The sequence below is a fragment of the Colletotrichum destructivum genome, chromosome 2, assembly GCF_034447905.1.
Source record: "Colletotrichum destructivum chromosome 2, complete sequence".
NCBI lineage: Eukaryota > Fungi > Ascomycota > Sordariomycetes > Glomerellales > Glomerellaceae > Colletotrichum > Colletotrichum destructivum.
In genome coordinates this window covers 917,901-938,892 of record NC_085897.1, presented here as the reverse complement: position 1 = coordinate 938,892, position 20,992 = coordinate 917,901, and the positions used below count along the sequence as shown (strand labels likewise).

Sequence of the window (20,992 nt, the reverse complement as noted above, 5' to 3'; positions counted from 1 at the left end):
GGGGGCGAGCGAGGGACGAGGGGTTTTTAGGGGCAGCAAAACGCATCACGCTCTTTCATGCAGTGACCAAGGAACTCGCATGCAGAATGGCGTAAGGAATTCCGCCCTGTGAAATGCCTGCAGATTCAACAAGTCCAACCAACGAATGGTAGGTCGTTACAGCATCACACAAGCGCTGCTGCGCCCCAGATTATGCGCCTTGGATGGTGGCTGGGTAGCTGTCAGCAGGCCGCGAGGCGGTTTCCAAAATCTAGAGCCTGATTTCGTGCCCCGAGAAATATGAAATCAAGTTCTCAAAAACAACATTGACCTCGGTAAAATTCGCTACACGATGTTGCGAACTTTCGCGAACGCTTTCAACGACGAAAGTGATGAGAATCAACAGCCACATGATGAGGTTTGCTTTGGCGCGGTAGGTCTGATTATCACTGTCGAAGTTCAAGATCCGGAGGCTAGAAGCTAAGAAATGAGCAGCTGTATGACGGCGCCGCACTTCCTCTCAACGCCGAACCTCCTTTTCAAGAGTGTCTCACTGCGGGGAACACTGGCTGTGAGGGTTTTGTTATCTTTGGCGTGCACAGAAAAGACAACTATCATGTTCTTTGCCCGCGAGGAACTCCTGACGAGTTCGCCTTGCTTGACACGCAATGCAGCAACCGATTACGGGCAATTGAAGGTCTTGATTCTGTTCGATTTGACGCCATAATCGAAGCGGCAGCATTTAACAAGCGCAAAAAGGGCAAAAGAGCCAAGATCACGCCTATCAGCCTCTCGATCAATGTCTATGGCCCATTATCAGTTGCAGACGAGGTGGGACGCAAGCTATCAGCAGCCTCGGAATTCCTTCAACACCCCAAGGCCCTTTCACAGTCAGTAAAGTACAGCAATCCCCAGTTCCTGGAGTTATCGGAAGACGAAACAGACATGAGGACGTTGGTTGGCATCGCCAATGACTCCCCATCAGCGCAACGAGCTAGAATCTCAGATGAGATCTCCCGCATTCTCGACAGTCTTTCGGATGAAACCATAACCATGGGCTTGGATTATACTCCACCCGAGGAATTAATCTCACAACTGAAGCCGTAAGCTCACAGAATCATCTTAGTCCGCATGCTGTTAACACCTTGTAGTCACCAACACCAAGGTGTCCTATTTATCCTAGAACGAGAGGCAGCAAGGGAGCAAGCTTCGTCGGAATCAGCGTAAGAGAACGCGTCGAGAAACCCCGATAGATTCAAACTGATATAATAGGAATTCTCAATCCAGGAATCGCGGCGGTATTGTTGCAGATGTAATGGGTCTGGGCAAGACACTTACGATTCTTACATCGATCCTCCACTCATCATCAGAGGCTGAGGTCTTTCAGAGCTTCGAACAGGCAACAAAATTCTCAGCAGAGTCCAATGGTCGAACGAGGGCTACGTTGGTAGTTGTATCGTCTGCACGTGAGTTCACATCGCTCATCTAACATTTATCAAGATCTCAAGTTCCTAACCTCACAATGTAGAGTTACTTGAAAATTGGGTTTTTGAGATCCAAAGGTGAGAATACGGCCCTAAAACGTAGAAATGTTGGAGTGCTCATAATACCCAGTCATTTTTTGCCAGGGGCTGTGAGTGTTGTTGTCTATCACGGGCCCAAACGAAGCGAGAACTTTGGTTCTCTCACATCGGCAAACATTGTCTTGACGACCTACGCCACAGTTGTTGCCGAAGACAAGGGAAAGAAGCTACTACAAGAACTGACATGGTTTCGAATAGTTCTCGATGAGGGTAGCCACATATTCTGTTCTTGGCTGGATCAAAGAAGACTCACATTTCACAGCGCATTGGATCCGAAACGCGTCATCGAAACAGTTCAAGGCTATCGCAAAGCTTTCTGCCCGCAACCGTTGGTGTCTTACCGGAACGCCAATTCAAAACAAGCTGGAAGATATTGCATCGTTGGCAGCCTTTCTGCAACTCCAGCCTTTCCCCACTATGGCTTCGTTTCGACAAGGTGTCCTAGACCCCCTCTCCCACGGAGGGAACGACTTCGCAAAGCCACTTCGATCTTGGCTTCGAGCGGTCTGCATCCGAAGAACTGAGAAGCTGCTTCAGCTATCAGACTGCAGAGAAGAGGTCGTGAAGGTGTTCTTGTCTGAAACGGAACGACAGCTCTACGTCCAAGTTTTACATCGAACCAAACGGGACATTGACGACATCGTGAGCAAGGGCAAGAGCATCAAAAAGTACAACGTTTTGTTTACTGCCATTTTAAAGATGCGCATGCTCTGTAACACTGGAACATTTTCTAGACCATCTGCCTCAGAGGGTTTCCTTGATGGCACCCACAAGAAGGAAACTGGATGCGAGCGATGTACAACAACCAAGGACGAAGACTCAGCTTTGCTGTTGATGTCCTCTCAGTTCTGCCCAGACTGCGATCGCTCTTTGGGAGTTTCCAGTCCTATGTCAGACTTTGTCTCCGGCCAGAGCGGCAACTCGCCGCATGTGGGACTGTCTCCAGCACCAGAGGATAGGTTAACCCTCACTAGTGGCCACTCCGAGAAGCTTACTGCAGTGATCCAAAAGATTCTGACGAGCGACTCCGATTCTAAGCAGTAGGTTTTCTGGAATAACCTCTAAGCTATGTGCTAATGTTCATGAAGCATTGTGTTCTCTTACTGGACCTCCACCCTGGATCTTCTTTCGAACTTCCTCCACAAAGAGGCAGTGCATCACGTCCAGATTGATGGGAGAACGAGTTGTGTCGAAAGATCACGGAGACTTGAGGCCTTCAAAGAAAGGACAGACATACCCATTCTGCTCATGTCGGTCGAGACGGGCGCTCTGGGGTATGTCAATGCAGCAACTTATGAAGCGAGTAGTGCTAACAATAGCCTAGACTCAACTTGACAGCCGCTAACTGCGTTCACATTGTCGAACCCCAGTGGAACCCTTCGGTTGAAGAGCAGGCCGTTGCTCGTGCTTTACGAATGGGTCAGAAGCGAAATGTCACTGTCTTCCGTTACGTTGCGCAAGGGACTGTTGAGCAGGTAGGTCTCCATCTTCACTCTCATCCTGGTGGAAGATAAACTCTCTGATGCAAGACAGAACATCATTCACCTGCAGAAAAAGAAGAAGAGTGTGGCAAAGTTCATGTTCAATGCGGACACTGCGGATGAACTCGATGGAAAGATTGAGGTATGCATATTTCAAAGTCGATAGAATGTGACGAGTGTTAACGGTGTTGCTCACAGGACATGAGGTTTGTCTTGGACTTGGACTCGGGCCTGAAGCCATAACAGTGGTCATGCTATGTCAATCATATGACTTGCTTCGCAGAATTGGAGGTTGATTCGACCTCTATTGACACAGGTCCAAGGGGCTTACTGCAAATAGCTTGAGTTCTGAATTAAGGCTTCATTTGAGCCAATCGACTTTACTTTCTCTCGATCCCGAGCAGTCACATTGCCATTGTGTTATTCCGCGTTCCTTCGTCTTCGGCCATGGCCACCTCCTGCGTTTCCGCGAGTTGGGAAACTGTCCCATAAATAGCTACACAAGAGGATTAAAAACAATGTTTGCATGCTGTTGGCCTTCCAAAAGAGCAGGCGGCTATTAAGACAAAACACCGCGGCTGTGGCGGCGCCCATCGAGCGCCAAACTATGACGGGATTTTGACCTCACCTGCAACCCCGGCCGCGATGACTTGAACGGGCAGCGCCCTTTGCAGGGGAAATCGGGGAAAACACCTGTTTGAACTTACTGCTATGCAGAAGGCTGACTCGTATCATGCAGGTCATTATATAAATACGCCCAACAGGCGTAAATCCGCCACGCGTTGGTGTTGGTTGGGCCAGAGCAAGAGGCCGCCCAGAGCAACGTGAAACCAACAGAATGCTGTGCCGCCTTCAAATGCGCCCCTCCCTCCCCCTTATCAGGAGCAAAAAGACAATGAAAGTGGGCTTTTCCCCTGCAAAGTTGGGACATACTCCCTATTAAAGACATATGGCCGTTGGGAGGCTGTGCTCGAGACGCATTTGAGTTGCATTGCGTCGTTCGATTCAAAGGCTCACCTTGCCCTTCCCGATCCTATATGTGAAGAATCACTTCCCTCGTGTGGGCTTTTTGTCCTCGACGTACTCGTTGAAGGCAAGCTCTTGAGTTTCTATTTGTTGATTCACTATTTTCCCGCCCAGCGCTTTGCATCTCTGTGGTCATACGACGTCTGATACATCATGACTCAAGCTGTAAGTTGCCACGCAGTCGATCCCTTTGCTCAAGTGGTATGTTGGCGCCCGTCCACGCGAGGAACCTGACCAGTAAAACAGCGTCTTCCATCTTCCACCTCGGCGTCCTCGTCCGTGAGGACTGACACGTCATCAAGGCCTTCGCCCACTCCATCGTTTGGCAGTACGCCGAGTTTCTTTCCGTCCCCTCCACCACAACAGTTGTTTCGGTTCCAGGGGTCGTCTTCGCCGACACCTCCACGGCGCTCTCCTGCCCCTGCCTTCGGATCGACGCCAAATTTCGTCTTATCAACACCTCCAGAGAACACCTTCGTGTTCGGAGGCTTACTACGTAGCACAGTGGATGCCCCTTCTGGTACTCATCCAGATGATCCTCTCCCATCCGTTGAAAGAGATTGGAGGAGTCCTTCGATAGCTACGAGCGCCTCCAGCCGGCTGGACAACAATGCTCGGACTCCTTCCTTCTCTTTCTCCCCGCCGCCGCCTTCTACACCTACGCAGCATCGAACAGTTCCGTCGGTTTCCAACAGCCCCAACGGGACCGCTTCGCCTCGGAGTCCCGACGAGACGGAGAGTATCGCCGGTCGCCTGGGAAATGTGAACCTTACGCCTCGCCAGTCGAGCTTGGCAATGACCGATGTCGGGGCGGCCATTGCAGCTGTTGCCAATGGCTTGGACGAGCAAACGCCCCGGCCCGCCGCCTCTAGTCCGGATTTTGGACGGCCTTCGCCGAGTCCTTCGCCGAGTCCCCGCCCTCGACTCAAGGCAAAGCAGCCTCCTCACAATGTTGAGGACGAAAAGCCTCCGTCGAACCGCTTCCATGATCCGGCAGTGCAGCAGGCATTTGGCAAGGCCAAGACTCTCATGAGCAGCCTGGCTAACGCGCTGGGGAGCGGCTCTCTCCACGTCAACCCCGACTCTACAATCCAGAGGTTGCATCGCCAGGCACAAGACTTATCCCGCTTCCAGTGTCCATCGACCCGAACTGTGGGGTTTGTCGGCGACTCTGGTGTCGGTGCGTCAACTCAACGAGCTCGGAGTGGCCTTTTGGCTAACCAAAATATTTCCAGGCAAAAGCAGTCTCTTGAATTCGCTCCTGGATAGTCAACATCTGGCCAGAACGGTATGTCCCTGAAAGAAGCCGTGACCATGATGTCGACTAACCTCCTGTAGAGTAACAGCGGTGCTGCTTGCACCTGTGTAGTTACCGAATATCATTACCACGACAGCAGGGACTTCGTCATTGATGTTGAGTTGTTCAGCCAAGAGGAGCTCATAAACCAGATCACGGAGCTGCTCCAGACATACCGTCGCCATCACCTGCCATCGGAAGAAAATGAAACCGCCGTAGGAGCGAAGGATGTCATAGAAGTGGAGGATGTCGGAGAAGTGGAGGATGTTGAAGAGCAGGCCAAGGTTGCTCACGATACTTTCAAGGCCATGTTCAGAGACCGGCTCAAAGACGAGCAGTTCCTGACGACGAAGCCGAAGGATTATGTGCTGTCGACTTTGCGCTCGTGGGTGCTGGAAGCGCGGCCATCGCAGATTGGAGGGATAAAGACGAGAAGTAGTCTTCAGGAGTGTTCCGACCTTCTGATGCACTTGACATCCGAGACGGCGGAGGCAACAGAGCCAGCGGTCTGGCCATACATACGGAAGATCAAGTGAGTGTCAATCGCAAAACCGCTTGGAAACGCCGTACAACAGCCGCTAATGAAACTTTCAGAGTCTTCCTAGACTCGCACATTCTGAGCAAAGGACTTGTGCTTGTCGACCTACCTGGTACGTCAAAACCACTCGGAATATAGAGTACCAGAAACGTCTGACGTTCTTCCAGGGCTCCGCGACCTCAACTCCGCGCGGAGGATGATCACCGAGCGGTACCTTGTCGAATGCGACGAAATCTTCGCCGTCTGCAACATTGGACGAGCCATGACTGATGTCGGCGTCTTCAGCGTTTTCGAGCTTGCGCGGAAAGCAAAACTGTCCAACGTGGGCATTATCTGCACCAGATCTGATGTAAGTTGAGTTGATCAGTCTGTCTATGTTAGGCCCGATTCTCACAAACTTACCCATGTACAGGACATCCAAGCCTCGGAAGCCGTGAGAGACTGGAGGGGGCATTCAGCTGAACAAGTCCAGGAACTCAGCAACAATGTGTCAACGGTCCAATCTGAGATTTCCAGTATCGCCCTAGTGCTGCCAGATGAAGACACAGGCGATGATCCGGACTACTACAACAAACTTTTTCGTGACAAACATAAGGCCGAGTAAGAGTACTCCTTGTTCTTACCTGTAACCAGTGCTGACTATTCTATGCCCGATAGAAAACGTCTACTACAGCACCAATTCAAGTAAGTTGCCAGAAGCCGCCCGCCGAGTCGCGAGAGGCTCGTTGAAGCTGACTTGACAATCTCAGTCTTAAGAAACACTTGGTCGAGACGCGAAACACAACCGTCATCAGCGAACTGCAAACCAAATACGGCAACAAGGTGCCAGCCAGAACCTTGCAAGTGTTCTGCGTCAGCAACACGGAGTACTGGGCAAAGCGTTCGATGCCGAGGGATGACGCGCTTCCGTCGCTGGAGCTCAGCTGCATTCTTGACCTGCGGAAGCATTGTCTCTCCATTGTTGCCGACACTCAGCTGGAAGCCGTGAAACAGTTTGTCGTCAATGACATCCCGGCCCTGGTTGGGGACGTCGCGCTGTGGGTTCAGTCCGGCGCCGGGAGCACGGATGCGGAGCACAAACGGGCTGTTCGTGAGACTTTGGACGAGGTTGAGCGCCGCCTGAAGAAGGTGAATAGTAACTTGGACCAGAATTCGCCTGCAACTATTCGCTGATTTTTTTTTTGTCAGGACTTGACAGGAAGAAACTCGATGCTTAGTAAAATTGCCAAGTCATTCGCAGAAGACTTCAAGACCCGTGTATATGACAGTACGTGCTTTCATTACCCTCCCTTCCACACTCTCCACATGCTCTTAACTCTGACCGTTGGCCTCTCTCAGACCGAAACACCGACAGCTGGAGACAAACTGCCATCGCTGCTGGTAGCAATTGGAATGAGGTAGGTAAGCCCCGACCTTTCCCGTAGAAACTCAGGCTAATCGAAATTCCAGTGGGGCCACCGTAAGTTTACTCAAACTTGACAATTGCTGAGCGTTGCTAATAAGCTTAAGAAACTTACTCGGCGTTTTGCCGCAACTACGGCAGTCACTATACAAAAGCTGCGGGCAGGTGGCACGATTGGAACGAAGAGATCATCGCCGGTATGGTCACGGATCTAGTTGTTCCGTGGCAGAGGCTGTGCTCGTTATTCGACGCCGAGATCGAAGAGGCCATTGACCTAGTCGATGAATCCATGGAATGGGCACTTGAGACCCTCGGTAAGCTTTGTTGGAAGGGTCTGCCTCGCGTTGTTTGTTGCGTGATACTGAATCTTGTGACAGAAGACGAACTCGAGGGTTTCTCTTTCACGGTGACGCTCAGCCAAGTGTTGCTTTGCCATAAGAACACCATGCTCTCGGAGGCCCAGAAGGCGTACGATGATTTTGAAACCAGCCTGAGGTGAGTCTTCCTCCCTTTCCGAATGACCCACCGACAGTTCTAACTGCCCTACTAGCACTCTGCGAGTCGATGCCCTTAGTGGGATTCGGACTTCTCTCATAGGCCAAGCGATGGAAAGCTCGTACAAGGCTTGCAACCTCGACTCTGGTGAGTCTACCAGATACTCAAAGAGGTTTTGCTTTTGAGGTTACATACTGACGAACTGCACAAGGGGGTGGAAGCCATACAAGGCGCAAGGGCTACATTAATGGCACCATTGCGCGCCAGGACCTGTTTCGAAACCTGATGCGAGACTTTAGGAGACGACTGAATGGTTTGGCGGACAGCCTCCAAGCTGACTTGCTCACTACCATTCGGGCACACCTTGCCATGATTGGAGAAACTCTGGATTTGATCAGGAGGGAGAACGTAGCGACGGAAAGCGAGAGCAACCCAGAGCTCAGAAGCCGTTTGGGAGAGGAAGTCTCACTGGTGACCGAGAAGATGAGACTCATTCAGCAGGTTATTGTTGGTTAGAATCCCTTGACGGTTGGCTTCACTAATGAAGTGAAACCTTTCAAGTATGGACACCATTTTCCCTTCTTTTTTTCTCTCCATGTTTTTAACTATATCAAATATAGCAAGTAAGTGAACCTTTACCACTTCAGAAGTCTTGTTTAATCCTCCCATGATTCTTGTGAGGGTGCTTCGCATGTATGACATCGCTTTATCCAAAAGTCCAGCTTTGTAATCCAAGTATGCCCCTTTGATGAACAATGCTCTGACTCGTTCGTTCATGTATGATGTTCCTTCTATCTACAGTAGAATTTTGCACCTGTGACTGACCTGTTCCAGCCTTAACTGTGGGCTGAAGTATTTCAAGATTAAATTCCGCTCGTTACCCATCCCACTGGGATTCCATAAGCAAAACAACATTCTGTATCCGAGTTTGAGCCTTATAAAATCGGCACATGTGGGATAACTCGGGGTCCGAGTTGGGCGAGATAACGAACTGTGGTCTTCGGTCTATCTCCCTGGAAGAGTTTTAGCACGCGCTCCTCATTTGTTACCGCAACCGTTTGCGCTGAGTTTATGTAAATAAAGTTACCGATACCGAGCGAGCCAATCCGCTGCCTGGACACGACGTCATGAATCAAGAGCTTCAGATTAATCCACAGCCGACATTATCTGGTTGCCTGGTGTTCATCCCGACGTCTACAACCCGCATTACCGCGTAATTCTTTCGTTCTTTACTTATTAAGACACTATTTTAATTTAGCTACTTCGGCCATTCCTTGGGTTCCAATATTCATGATACTCTCATAGATACAACGGAGAATCCGTCATGCCAGGCCAGTTTCACGCTTTCGTTTATTCCATCCTGGCGCTGCTGGCGGTGGGCTGCATCCAGACGCTCCGACAATGGCGATGGAAAAGATTCCAGCAGTTCTCTCATGTTCCCCAAGCTGGGAAACCCTCGTTCTTGCGGGGACACAGGAAGGTCCTTGATAGTCTCTTCCGCAAAGGTGATCCGCGGAGACATGTTGGTGGGCGCTCCCCTCCTGCTTCATGGGAATTAGTATATCGCAGTAACGGCTGAGCTTACAAGAACGGTAGACCAAGTCATGATCGATACGTGCAAAGATATTGGCAACCCCCCTGTGTTGCTTTTTGATCTCCGGCCGATGATTCCTCCAATGCTAATGATATTCGACTGGGAGGTGGCCGAGCAAATCACAAAGTCCTCCCCGACGTGGAATAGCAGCTGTCCCAAGTCGCCGACCATGCGGCCGATATATCACCTGACGGGAAAGCGATCAATTTTAGTCTCTAATGTAAACCATCTAACCTCTTCCCATGATGACTTTGCTATTCTTTCACAATGGTTCAGTTGAGGGTCGCTGACCGCGCCTAGGGCGAAGAATGGAGGCAACAAAGGCGGAAGCTCAATCCCGGATTCGCTCCTCAACACTTGATGACACTCTTGCCAACGATACTTGACAAGACCATGGTCTTCCTCCAACGTCTTGATGGCTTTTGTGAGACTGGCGAAGAATTCCGCATGGACGAGATTTGCGGAGCACTCACATTCGACATCATCGGTGCCGTTTCCATGGGATTGGAATTGAAAGCACAGGTTCCAGGCCAGCATCATGAGATCGTGCCTGCTTTCCAACGGCTCCTGGGAGAATACGTCAACTACAGACGCCGAAACATACCGTTTCTGAACTGGAGTAACGAGCGACGTCGCCGCCAGTACGGGAGCGAGCTGGACAGGCTGGTGAAAGACATCATTCGGGAAAGCTACGGTCGGATCATCTCCAACAAAGCGAGATCTCGCGACGTGCTCGCTCTCAGTCTAGAGGGAACCGAAGAGCTCACCCCGGAGCTCCTACAGGTGACGAGCGACAACTTACGTTCGTTTCTGTTCGCCGGCCACGACACGACCAGCATTCTCTTGCAATGGGCCATCTACGAACTGTCAAGGTCTCCGCGACAACTCCAGTCTCTCTGCGCAGAGCTCGAGGAACTGCTGGGCAGCGACACGGATCCCGCCGCGACGAGGGAGAAGCTTCTTCGTCAGCCGGACATTTTGAACCAGATGCCATACACTGCAGCCGTGATCAAGGAAACACTGCGTCTGTACCCGCCGGCGGGCTCGGTGCGCATGTCTCCTCCGGGAACCGGCTTTCAGCTGAGACTCCCCAACGGAGAGTACGTGGCGGCCGATGGGGTCTCCATGATGATCTCCCCGGGTCAGCTACAGAGGGATCCGTCCGTTTACGGGGAGACGGCACACGATTTCCTGCCCGAGAGGTGGCTCAACGACGCATCCAGCATACCGGCCGGTGCCTGGAGGCCTTTCGAGAGGGGCCCGAGGGGCTGCATCGGGCAGGAACTTACGAACATTGAAGCCAAAATCATTCTGGTGTGCGTGGCGCGTCGGTACAGCTTCGTCAAAGTTGGGCTTGGAGAGCTGGAGTTGGATGAGAAGGGGAGTCCGATAACGGACGAACGAGGGTACTTCAAGACCAAGTCCACTCTTTTCAATGTGAGCCCCTTGTGTATGTCTTGAACTTAGCAATCGACTGACAGTTTTACAGAGCACTCAGATCATCGCCAAACCTGTGGACCGCACAGTGATGAAAGTTAGGTTCAGGCAGTGTTAGAACTGTATATGCAGCGAACTTCCACCATTTTTTAGGCATCAGAAAGCCGTCCACGACGGCTTTTTACTCGCACCGTTGGTTTTCTTTCGAGAAAGGTATCAATAAACGGGCAATTTATCAAGTGGCATAGCATATTAGGGCTACAGGGGGGAGTAGTCCGTAGTATGGTCCTCGTTGTTAGCAAGCCGGTAGATCACAATCTCCTCTAGCGGTTTTTCGAGTCCTACGACACAGAACCGGTTTCATTTTTGCTAACTGCTGGTTAAGTTCGGAGAAAAAAAGGTAATTTTCGCCGATGACTCAGCCCGTCAGTTGGGGCTTATGAAGTTCAAGCGTTTCAATCTGGCATGTTACTTGCTATCCCATGGATGCTCTTGAATTGAAGGCTAAGGTAAAGTTAATGCGCTCTTTGGTGGGGGGTTCCTCGTCGAGGTGTCTTACAGCTCCAATGTCAGGTCACATTTGGTACAGGAATTGATTCTCCAGATACAACCATGTAATAACTCACCAACCGTCAGGATGACCACTGTTCATTCTTTGCTTCCTTATAGGTGGAGATCAAATAAATTTGTTAGTGAATATATTGCACTGTAAGTAATGGGAGATTTAAACAAGAAGTCAACCTGCTTGACTCCAGCTTCTCGTATTCTCGTATTCGCCTTCAGTATAACGGGACGGCGTTGCCGGCCGTTATGAAAGTGCGTCGACCGGTGCACTAACGAAATCCTTTCTACTCGAGCACGCAGAAAGTTGTCCTAATTTCATATAACCTGGGTCATCTGTGTTTGAATGGCCCGGCTGCCCCCATTGTTCCCACGGGGTGGGGGCATGGGCGTACAGTCGTAATGGAAGACATCGGCGACATTCATTGGGCAACACGCGGCCGGAAATGCCCTTATAAGGTTCCTCTCTCCCATTCATTCGACACCAAGTGATCGTTGGTAGCGATTCGCAATGTCTGGCGCTCTTCGCTCCGTGGGACCGCGGAGCCTACGGTTACTGCTGTCATGGCTAGCAGTCCAAGCAGCCCTCGTTGGTGCCTCTCCCACGCCGGCTATTGATGCTGACAACGACAACATTGCTCTCTCCGTTTCCGATGGCACGCTCGACAAGCGAGTCGTAGGGCAATTTCCAACATTCCCCAACGACTATAACGGTCGTGTCCGGAAGGGGTATTTTCTCAAGATGCTCATGCCATTGAACGACGCAGACGCAGCACAGCTGAACCGCGGTCATGCTGTCTCCAGCCCGTGGCAGGATCCTCGCTGGGTGGAGCGTTGGGGATGGGTTCGTAATCCGATGGTATGGGGCCCGTTCGAGGACGATGCCTTGGATAATGACCCTGACGGCGCGCCTGGATTTCGTACGATCCTGGACCCCGCCTTCGCGGACCCAAATCACCCTGTAAACCCTTCAGAGAATGGCGTGTCCAAATTTGAACACAACAACGAGTTCCGCCTCAGGAACAGTCAAGAAATGGGAATGGCAAGTACTTTGTGTAGTTTGCTCGTGGCATTTCGCCTCTCGGTAATTTGTACTATGCTAATGTTTTGTTTGGCGGACAGCCAACCCAGGCTTACTATAAGAATGTGTTCAACCCGCGTTTTGGTGCGATCATGTTTGACGACAATAACAGTCCTCGATACGAAATTGCCACGAACGAACTCGGAGACGTACCAGAACTCGAACAATTATCTGATATTGCATACTTCCAGTGGCTGTATGCTTGCAGAGAGAAAAACATCCATCCTGCCAACATCAGGCTCATTTTCCGGGCCAAGATCACATACGCTCCCAGCTTCAAGTTAATCACAGAGGCTTTGTCTGACGCCAATTTTGAACGCGTTCCTGGCTGGGACCGACGGGCCACGTTTTCGATGGACACGCGGCCGGGACTTGCCATCTTGGGGTCCACCCACGGCTCCGGCGCTGCCTTGTTCTTGATCCAGCATAAGAGGATTCTTGGCCTGAAGAAGATAACTCAAGTGACAGTATGGGGAGATAACGGCGGCTTTGCTCTGGATTCTAACCCAGGACGAGTAGCTTTGAATTTGAGGTTTGTCGTCACCAACGCTTAGACTTCCTGTTGTTGGTACCGAAGTGGGCATACCAAAGATGTCACAAGAAGGAGTTAAAAGGCCTTTTTACTCCAATAATGCCACAATCATCATAGAAATAATAACTTAGGTGCCGGTATTACAGGCATCAAGCTGTCAGTGCAGCGTTTTGGCTGGGTAAAGCAGCAGTTGCTTCCGTTGATCCTATTGAGTATAATGACGCCTAGAGAAGAAGAGAAAGAGGTAAAAGGGCCCTCCGTAGCAAGTGATCTGTACGAGCGTCTCGAGGGCCTTCTTTGGCTGCCGTTGAGTTCTCCAGTTGATAGGGATCCAGTTGATGCGAATGTTGCTTGTCCGGCCCGAGGCGCAGAGTGCGGCGCGTCTGTGACTTGGGGACTGTGGCGTCCCTGCGCGCAGCTGGCCTACGCCAATAGTAGTTTTGTAAGCCTGAAAGGTGAATGGGCTATCTACATGGTTTCTGGAAGGGGTAGGGACCGTTCAATGATCGTTCGTTTTAATTCGTAGGTTGGGTGAGGACTAGTTGACGACACGGCGACATTGAAAGCCGGGGACACATTTTAAGACTTGAGTAAGGAAGTTGAAAATCATTTGTAGCCGGGGCCAGAATAATCGGAGGCTTGTGATCATCCGGCGGAACTTCTACATTGGCTGATGTGCATGTTAGCATATGCCGCCATATGCAGCCATGCGGACATTATGTGCTGTTGTTACTCCTGTAGTGGCGGGAAACGCATATTATTGTAACCCAGTTCGCTGGGAGAAGAGCCCAGCTGCCACGAATCAGCCCACTGCCGTCGGATTGCTCCCATCCGGTTACAATTTGACTATGCATCATGAGACTGTATCACAACGCGGTACAGACATCAATGGGAACATATTCTGAGGGCGCTGATAATCAGACTGGGACAGCCACAGTTGCGGGAACAACTGAGGCGGTGTTAGGCAGCAATATGCAAGTCGATGCTTGACCAACCCCTCACAAATGTGCTTCGTGACCACAGTTCTCACAACAAACAACTGGGTTAATCTGCTTGCCCAAGTTGTTCATCTACGTTGAACTATCCTCATTGTGGCCGCATTGCGAGGTAATGGCGGGCATCAACTTCCAGTATGACAACCTGCCTTCAGGCCGCTGGTTTCGCTTACTGCACATCCACCCCGGACTGGCGGATGACCCGCTCGTCTGCGACTTGGTTACAGTCAGCTTGGACAGCAGCCCTCCGTACAAGGCCTTGTCATATGTCTGGGGAGACCCGAACGTTCTCGCCGAAATCACTTGCTCAGGATCGCAGCGCCCGGTCACAGTCAATCTGTTTGACGGACTCCAGCAGTTGAGGAGCCCGGACCGAGTGGAAACGGTATGGGCCGACGCCATCTGTATCAACCAAGGCGACAACGACGAGAAAGCGCACCAAGTCAACCTCATGGGTGTCATCTATGACCGTGCAGCAGAGGTCGTCGTGTGGCTCGGAAAGGACCCGGGCAATCTCGCGGAGTCAGCTTTCGAAGGGCTGAGAACAGTCAACGCGGCGATCCAGAACGGGACACACATGATCGAATCGGTCGTGCCGGGAGCGGCCCTTAGAATGCCAAAGGGAGACGGATCTCAAGAGTCCTCTTCCTTTCCCGTCCAGCAACGAAGGAGCAACTTGCGGGATATTCTTAAGACACACTATCTCCGAGGGATCAAAGGGCTGTTTCAACTCGCGTGGTTCACACGTGTGTGGGTGCTTCAAGAAGTCGGGTTGGCAACCGAAGCCACGGCGTTCTGGGGAGACTCCCAAGTCAGCTTCAGCGAGATCGCCATGTTCATTCTCTTCTCCATGACCGATGAGCACATGGACTACGCTCTCGGGCAGGACGTCAAAGACATCATTTCGGGATCTCCGTATTATGCTTTTTGGAGCGTGTGGTCAACCTACAACAAAAGGGACTCTTGGGTAACGCGCTGCCCGTCACTCAAGGCGTACTCGGAATACCAAGCGGCTGAGTGTCGGATCGATTTTCTCGTCGTTCTCGAGGCATCGAGACGGTTCAACGCCACAAACGCCTTAGACCATGTCTTTGCGTTTCTTGGACATCCAAAGGCGCTGGTCCCCACAGCCGGCACGACCCTCGTTCAAGCAAACTACCATATTTCTCTAGAGACTCTTCACAGCGTTGTAGCCAGCCGCCTGGCCGAGCAGTCTCTTAACTTCTTGGTCCAGGTCCAGAATCAGCCAGCAAACCTCAAATCAAATTGCACTGCTCCCTCGTGGATCCCGGCATGGAACGTCAACAACCCGGACTCCCCAACTGCATTCTGGGAAGCATGGGATGCCAGCCTGCGCGCGACAACGCGTCCTTCATTCGAGGCCCAAGCAGCTGGGGGTAGGCTCCATGTCTCTGCCATATTATTTGATACGGTTTCCTGCTACACCGACAGAATGGAGAAGTCGGATTTTGATCGTTCAACATCGGGGCCTGGGCGTCTAGCCGAACAATGCTGGGCGCTTACGGAGGAATCTGCAAAGACAAGGCCGCATGTGTACGGAGACGACGCGCTGTTGTCTTTTGCCCTGACTCTCATCTGCCATCACAGGAGCAACAACACGGGCAGGGCGGAGCTCGAAAGCTTGCTTGCGTTGTTCGTCCGATTCTGCGCCGTTTACAATGGGGACTTCTGGAGGGCCAAGTTGGAACATCTCGGCATCTCGTTTTTGAACACGCCCCCGATGGGTGAGCGGCGTATCGTTGCCCAGTTCCAAGACTATGGGACGAACAGGAGGTTCTTTGTGAGCAGTGGCGGATACTGGGGTCTCGGCCCTTCCCTCATGCAAGAGGGGGATGTATGCGCCATACTGTTCGGCGCGGACGTCCCTTTCATCCTGAGACAGACGGCTGGAGATGGTAGGTATCGGCTTGTTGGCCAAGCTTACATATGCGGCGCCATGTATGGCGAGGTGGTCGAGAGCTTGGAGGAGGGGAAAGCCAGTTACGATAAAGAGAACATTTGCCTGGTTTGATGTTGATATTTGAAATTACATGAGTCAAACACCTATCTGAGAATTAGGACTTGGATTGGAAAACGGCAATCAGGCATTGCCTAACACTTATTCCACGATGATGCGATTACTGAGTAGCAGATTTCCATGATTGATTGTGATCGTGGTGACCACATGCCCAGAGCTTCTGCTTTGCCTTATCCATGATCCTGACGGACCCAATCTTTGGCACCGAATTAAAGTGCTCCAAGGCTTTTATCCCGATTTGCCTAACGGTTTCTTGAGTGTATTAGTCGTAATCTTGGAAAGGCTGGGGCGCGAACTCAATCACGGTGTTGCTGAGGCAGACTTGACGCTGACCGTATCATTTCAAGAACTATACCTTACTCCAAGATAGACTAATACATGATATTACGTTGAAAAAGGATGTTGTAACCGTTCAGACAGAACCACGGAACTTATCAAGACCATGTGTGTTGTCATCGTCGACTCTTCGAGGCTTCTTCCTCCATGTCCTCGTCGAGCCACTGTGCTGCCTCGAGGGCGTCAAGGCTGTCCCCCCCGCCCACGTTCTCACTTTAGAGGAGAAAACCATCATCGCCTTTCTACTCCCAGTTCTCCATTGCGCGCAGACTATCACTGTTCACACCCGACGCGATACACCACTAGCAGGCTAAGCCTTTGCCTCTGCATCCTTTATTAGATGCGGGTTGCTAGCAACAGAGGAGGGGAAGCTGACTGCTATTTTTAGCGCTGCGGGCATGGGCGGCACGCGCCTGCTTGGCGGCCTTGAGCTTCTCCCGCTTGGCCTTGTTCGCGGCCCTGGACGCGCGTGCGTGGGCGGCGCGAGCCTGCTTGGCCTCCTTGAGCTGCTCCTCGGTACGGGACATGGTTGTTGGCTGTTAGTTTAGTAGGCGAGCTCCTGTTTGCGCGCGTTGTATGTGAGTGAGGTCTGCTTCGTGTTGTGTTTGAGTGAAGCTAAGGTTGAACACGGGTGGGTGTAGCATCGCGGTTGGAGTTGGCGCACCTTCGGCTCCCGCCCTCGGTGCTTCCGGATGTTTCAGTTGGCGGGATTCGTGTTTATCCGTTCCCTTCTGGCTCTAGCCACCCAACCCTCCCTCACTCAGCCACGACGAGTCAGCGGTGGCGTCTTATGCAGGCCAGGTTCCCCGGTTCACGCACCGGAGCAAGCTCCGTCAGGGTCCCCGGCTGAGACTCTGAGAATTGGTGCATCCCAATCAATGTACGGATGAACGTGGCACACCTCCAGGGAGGGCTTCCATCTCGTGTCAAAGTTGGGTGAGAGAATTCTGATGAGATGACATGTGGCTTGCTTGATTTGAGCCAGTTGCAAAGCACACACCGATAACGATGGCAACAGGTGCAAGATGTGAAACTCTGTCGCTGTGAACCACGTGAATGATGGAGGGACGTATCAGCGGCCTCGCTATCATGTCAACCGTGAAGACTACGAATCTGTTAGGCCTCACGATCTTAATATTATGACCTGTTTCTACGATCTTTAAATCATTGCCAAAACACAACAATGCAGCCAGTGACTTTCTATTCAGGACTTTCATACAGAGCCCGACTTCGTGTTCACTCTTCGCCTTCTATACATAACCGGGCTGTAGATCCCCTGAGACGCCTTTGTAGTGAAAATCTTTCATTCCCATCCGCCGTTTAACCCTCTTGTCAATTATGCCAATTGTTATAGAGGATGACCTTCTCAACAATCATAACTTCTTCCATGATTGTGCTCATCCATAAAAGAGCTCAAACTTGGTAGCAAAGCCTGGGCCTGTGGGGTTGACGTCCTTGATGGGATGCAGAATCATCGGTGGCAAGCAAGGCCGGCCGTTGGTCATCTCCCAATCATGCCCCCCAATGTCGGTATCGATGTATCCCATCCAGTTGTTGTACAACCTTGACGGGGGTTCCGCTCGATAATACCACGTGATGCCCTGATATCTCCGCTCCCTGCCATAGCCCATCGCACTACCTAGACCGCCGCTCTCACCGTTCGGTCCTGGGTTGAACCAGTTGTTGAGGAACGTGCCGTTCCAAGGTCGATCAAACCATGTAGGGTGGGGGGCGAAGACGGCCTTCAGGCCGTGAAGGAGGGCGACTGTCTGCGGCGTCATCTCTGAAGCAATGTGGTTTCCGCGGAGGTTCTCGACGTGCATAATATCCAGGAGGCGCTTCGAGATTCGAGACTGCGTTACAATCGTACACCGCCGAGGGAGCGATGTCGCCGGGTGCTGTTCGTCCTTGTAACCCCAGATGTGATCCGCAAAGATCCAACTGCTGTTGACCGGGTTGAAGATGGGGCCCAGTGTAATGAGGTCTGCCTCCTCACCAACTCCCCAAGAAAACGGATCGTCTCCAGGGTTCTTGGTTGGCGGTTTGGGTCCAACAGGGTTGATAAATGGGACCTCGGGCGGCCCCCAAACTTGCGAACCGTGGGTTTGCTGCTCGACGTAGTCGCGGAAGTCCGTGTATGAACCGTGAAAGTCGGGAATGTAGTAGCGCTCGTTCCGCTCCCACAGACCTCTTCGCGGCTGGTTTCTCGAGAACCCTCGCAGACGCTCCAGGAAGTCGTAGTTGTGTCCCACGACGCGGACGTCCATCTCCCAGTTCCAGATGTAATCGAATTCGGGATGGTCCATGCTGAACTTTTGAACCGACAACCACTGCGCGTGGTGGACGCTTTTTTCATCGTCTTCGGTCAGCGCCGTGTAGATGTCCCACACCATCTGGTCGTTCCAAAGCTTTGTGATGCCGTGGAATTCGAGCGGCACGTGTTCGTCGAGAACGTGTTGGTATGCCGTCTTGTCGCCTTGGAGGTTGACCGACCGGTCGTGGACGTGCAGGAGGAGGAAAACCTGGTACTCTCCGCCGGACCGGAGCGAAAGTTCGGAGATCAGAGACCTGATGGCCTGTTTGTCGTTTTCGGTGTATCTTTTGCCTGTAAACGTCCGTAGGAGGACGGCGGTCCGAGACTCGGCCGCCGGCGATTCTGTAGCCTCTGACCCAGATGTGCTTTTCTCTTCCTGCCCCTCAGTTCGTCTTCCGACCTTCTTTCCGTCGTTGCTGTATGCAGTGTCGATGAATCTGTTCGGCTTCCCTGGACCGAACCGGGCGGCGTTTTGCTTGACGCATTTCTCCTGAAGGCTACCCCAGTCGACGTAATCCCAGTCGACGGGATAGCTGTTCGGTTTGAGCTGCGGTACGTAACCGTAAGGACCCAGCCTCGTCTCGCGTTCATAGCAGAGGTTTCCGTCCATCTCGAAAACGTCGAAGCTGCCGAAGAGCGGTTTCGGGAATCTGGCAGGCCGGCCTTTAAAGACGAGAATATCTTCCACCAGCTCACCGGTAGCACCTACGCATGGCACATACTTGGCGCGTCTAGCCTGTTTCCAGTCCTCGCCATTATAGTCAGGGTAAGGGTTGAAATGAACAGGTCGGTGATTCGCCCATGGCTTTTCTTCATCACTCGACGCTCGGAGGCGAGCCTCTTGCGCACTTGTTCTCGCGGCCGTTTCCGTCAAGGTCTTGATGGTGTTGCCGTAAATCGCATCGCTGCCGGGGAGTCTAGTGATGTTGGAAGGTTAGCCAAGTTCTGCACGATATCGGTTCGTCCGCGGTCAGTCACCACTGGACCACTCACTTCTTGGCTGCTTCGTACTCCCTCGCGAAGTCGTCTCGCAGCTTCTGTTCATGCTCCTCCTCCTTGTGCTTCAAAGCATCCTCCTGTTGCTTCCGCTGCTCTTCGGTCTGTTTCAGAGCTTCCGCCTCATGCTTTAGTGATTCTTCCTCCTGTTTCAAGGCTTCTTGCTCCTGCTTCAAGGCTTCCGCCTCCTTCTTCGAGGCTGCTTCCTCATTTTCCAGTTCTTCCTCGCCCTTCCGCTGTGTGTCTTCCTTATTTGCCTTAGGAGGGTGCCAGATTGCGACGGAATTCTCGACATGCGCAGTCGGCTGCGCTGCTGGTACGGCAATATGTTCGTCGGCCGGCTTCTCAGGCGGCTGATTGGGGGCGGCGTGACGCCAGAACCCGGGCTGGCCACCAAATGAGTTTGATCCTTTGACATAGAAGTGAATCAAGATGATGGTAAAAACTAGAAAGAGAACTGTTCGTGGCCGAACCCTCGGAGAAACGAGAACTCTGGCGAAGGTTTGTTTGGCCATTCTCAATGTTGTTGGCGACCAAATCCGGACCACGTCAAAGCACGATGGGATCGGATGAGTTTGCAGAGACAACTCAAATCAGGTGCCGGCTCAATCACGCTTGAACCATCACGCCTCAGACGCACGAGTGACATGAGACGACAAGTTAGAAATACCTTAGGCTAAAGTTGGAGAATTTGCTGCCAGAGTTTAACCTAGATGGACGGAACCTGGCTGCGAACTGGGATGATGGCTCTAAACTTCCCGGCAAGTCCGATGATTTTGAGTTTAATTGAAGTCTTGGATGTGAAGCATATCAGTGTCCTTCAAGCCTTCACCATGTCAAGCAGGATTTCTGTTAAGATTGTCGGCCACCTAGTGAAACGCAGTTTGCCTCACCTGCAAGGAGGCAATGCCAATCTCGAGACTCGACCACCAGAAATGACTCGAGATGCCATCAATGCTGCCGGGTTGGTTACACAAGAAGATGGTTGATCATTCAAACAGCCTCTGCGTTCAAATCAACCATGAGTGTCTCGTTGGCAGACTTGCCTCTGTTGGTCTTCTTGAAATAGCCCATGCACGCAGAGCATGATGACCTTATGTCGTAGCGAGAGACCAATTTGCTTGTGAGACTGTAAGAAAATGGCCGCTTACTCTTTCTAACCGAATCTGTTAGCAAGGGGTATGCGCATTAGAATAAGCATATTGATTTTGAATCACCTTTTTCGGTTGGCGTCGTTGTTGTTGATATGGCCCGTAGCTTGGATAGCGACTCATGGCTTGCTGCAAAAGGGATCGTCAATTTGAAGT

At 51.8% G+C, this 20,992-nt stretch overlaps 7 protein-coding genes across 7 annotated transcripts; 5 read left to right on the top strand and 2 right to left on the bottom strand.

Moving 5' to 3' along the window:
• The first annotated feature begins 305 nt into the window (after window positions 1-305).
• On the top strand, window positions 306-3,817 carry CDEST_02481 (Putative helicase, P-loop containing nucleoside triphosphate hydrolase, SNF2-like domain superfamily). The gene is made up of 11 exons (XM_062918640.1): window positions 306-412; window positions 475-1,082; window positions 1,131-1,202; window positions 1,252-1,445; window positions 1,508-1,541; window positions 1,594-1,772; window positions 1,825-2,602; window positions 2,651-2,836; window positions 2,887-3,037; window positions 3,096-3,185; window positions 3,242-3,817. Exons 1-11 carry the CDS (start codon window positions 332-334, stop codon window positions 3,284-3,286), a joined length of 2,418 nt encoding a protein of 805 aa, XP_062774691.1. The 5' UTR covers window positions 306-331; the 3' UTR covers window positions 3,287-3,817.
• Window positions 3,818-4,222: 405 nt separating this feature from the next.
• Window positions 4,223-8,317, top strand: CDEST_02480 (Putative P-loop containing nucleoside triphosphate hydrolase, dynamin; the record flags this gene model as incomplete). Its single annotated transcript, XM_062918639.1, has 15 exons — window positions 4,223-4,234; window positions 4,316-5,249; window positions 5,305-5,357; window positions 5,408-5,898; window positions 5,961-6,016; window positions 6,072-6,253; window positions 6,317-6,504; window positions 6,562-6,588; window positions 6,654-7,032; window positions 7,093-7,171; window positions 7,243-7,305; window positions 7,414-7,620; window positions 7,684-7,801; window positions 7,857-7,948; window positions 8,013-8,317. The coding sequence occupies 15 exons, from the start codon at window positions 4,223-4,225 to the stop codon at window positions 8,315-8,317; spliced, it is 3,186 nt and encodes a 1,061-aa protein (XP_062774690.1).
• An 808-nt stretch (window positions 8,318-9,125) lies between these two features.
• CDEST_02479 (Putative cytochrome P450) lies at window positions 9,126-11,094 on the top strand (the record flags this gene model as incomplete). The annotated part of the gene is made up of 4 exons (XM_062918638.1): window positions 9,126-9,327; window positions 9,398-9,615; window positions 9,696-10,832; window positions 10,885-11,094. 4 exons carry the CDS (start codon window positions 9,126-9,128, stop codon window positions 10,948-10,950), a joined length of 1,623 nt encoding a protein of 540 aa, XP_062774689.1. The 3' UTR covers window positions 10,951-11,094.
• Window positions 11,095-11,904: 810 nt separating this feature from the next.
• CDEST_02478 (uncharacterized protein) lies at window positions 11,905-13,116 on the top strand (the record flags this gene model as incomplete). The annotated part of the gene is made up of 2 exons (XM_062918637.1): window positions 11,905-12,435; window positions 12,516-13,116. 2 exons carry the CDS (start codon window positions 11,905-11,907, stop codon window positions 13,026-13,028), a joined length of 1,044 nt encoding a protein of 347 aa, XP_062774688.1. The 3' UTR covers window positions 13,029-13,116.
• A 940-nt stretch (window positions 13,117-14,056) lies between these two features.
• CDEST_02477 (Putative heterokaryon incompatibility) lies at window positions 14,057-16,046 on the top strand. The gene has a single exon (XM_062918636.1). The coding sequence runs from the start codon at window positions 14,117-14,119 to the stop codon at window positions 16,031-16,033; it is 1,917 nt and encodes a 638-aa protein (XP_062774687.1). The 5' UTR covers window positions 14,057-14,116; the 3' UTR covers window positions 16,034-16,046.
• A 224-nt stretch (window positions 16,047-16,270) lies between these two features.
• On the bottom strand, window positions 16,271-17,023 carry CDEST_02476 (uncharacterized protein). The gene is made up of 2 exons (XM_062918635.1): window positions 16,752-17,023; window positions 16,271-16,699 (listed from the first exon to the last, which is right to left on the bottom strand). The coding sequence occupies exons 1-2, from the start codon at window positions 16,900-16,902 to the stop codon at window positions 16,686-16,688; spliced, it is 165 nt and encodes a 54-aa protein (XP_062774686.1). The 5' UTR covers window positions 16,903-17,023; the 3' UTR covers window positions 16,271-16,685.
• Window positions 17,024-17,500: 477 nt separating this feature from the next.
• On the bottom strand, window positions 17,501-20,321 carry CDEST_02475 (uncharacterized protein). The gene is made up of 2 exons (XM_062918634.1): window positions 19,683-20,321; window positions 17,501-19,606 (listed from the first exon to the last, which is right to left on the bottom strand). Exons 1-2 carry the CDS (start codon window positions 20,198-20,200, stop codon window positions 17,773-17,775), a joined length of 2,352 nt encoding a protein of 783 aa, XP_062774685.1. The 5' UTR covers window positions 20,201-20,321; the 3' UTR covers window positions 17,501-17,772.
• Window positions 20,322-20,992: the final 671 nt, after the last annotated feature.

Coding starts and splice junctions, on each gene's coding strand:
- CDEST_02481 (XM_062918640.1), top strand. CDS start 332: ATGTTGCGAACTTTCGCGAACGCTTTCAACGACGAAAGTGATGAGAAT. Junction 1,203..1,251: donor CAAGCTTCGTCGGAATCAGC/GTAAGAGAACGC, acceptor CTGATATAATAG/GAATTCTCAATCCAGGAATC. Junction 1,773..1,824: donor TCGAATAGTTCTCGATGAGG/GTAGCCACATAT, acceptor CACATTTCACAG/CGCATTGGATCCGAAACGCG.
- CDEST_02477 (XM_062918636.1), top strand. CDS start 14,117: ATGGCGGGCATCAACTTCCAGTATGACAACCTGCCTTCAGGCCGCTGG.
- CDEST_02476 (XM_062918635.1), bottom strand. CDS start 16,902: ATGTCCCGTACCGAGGAGCAGCTCAAGGAGGCCAAGCAGGCTCGCGCC.
- CDEST_02475 (XM_062918634.1), bottom strand. CDS start 20,200: ATGGCCAAACAAACCTTCGCCAGAGTTCTCGTTTCTCCGAGGGTTCGG. Junction 19,607..19,682: donor GAGTACGAAGCAGCCAAGAA/GTGAGTGGTCCA, acceptor CAACATCACTAG/ACTCCCCGGCAGCGATGCGA.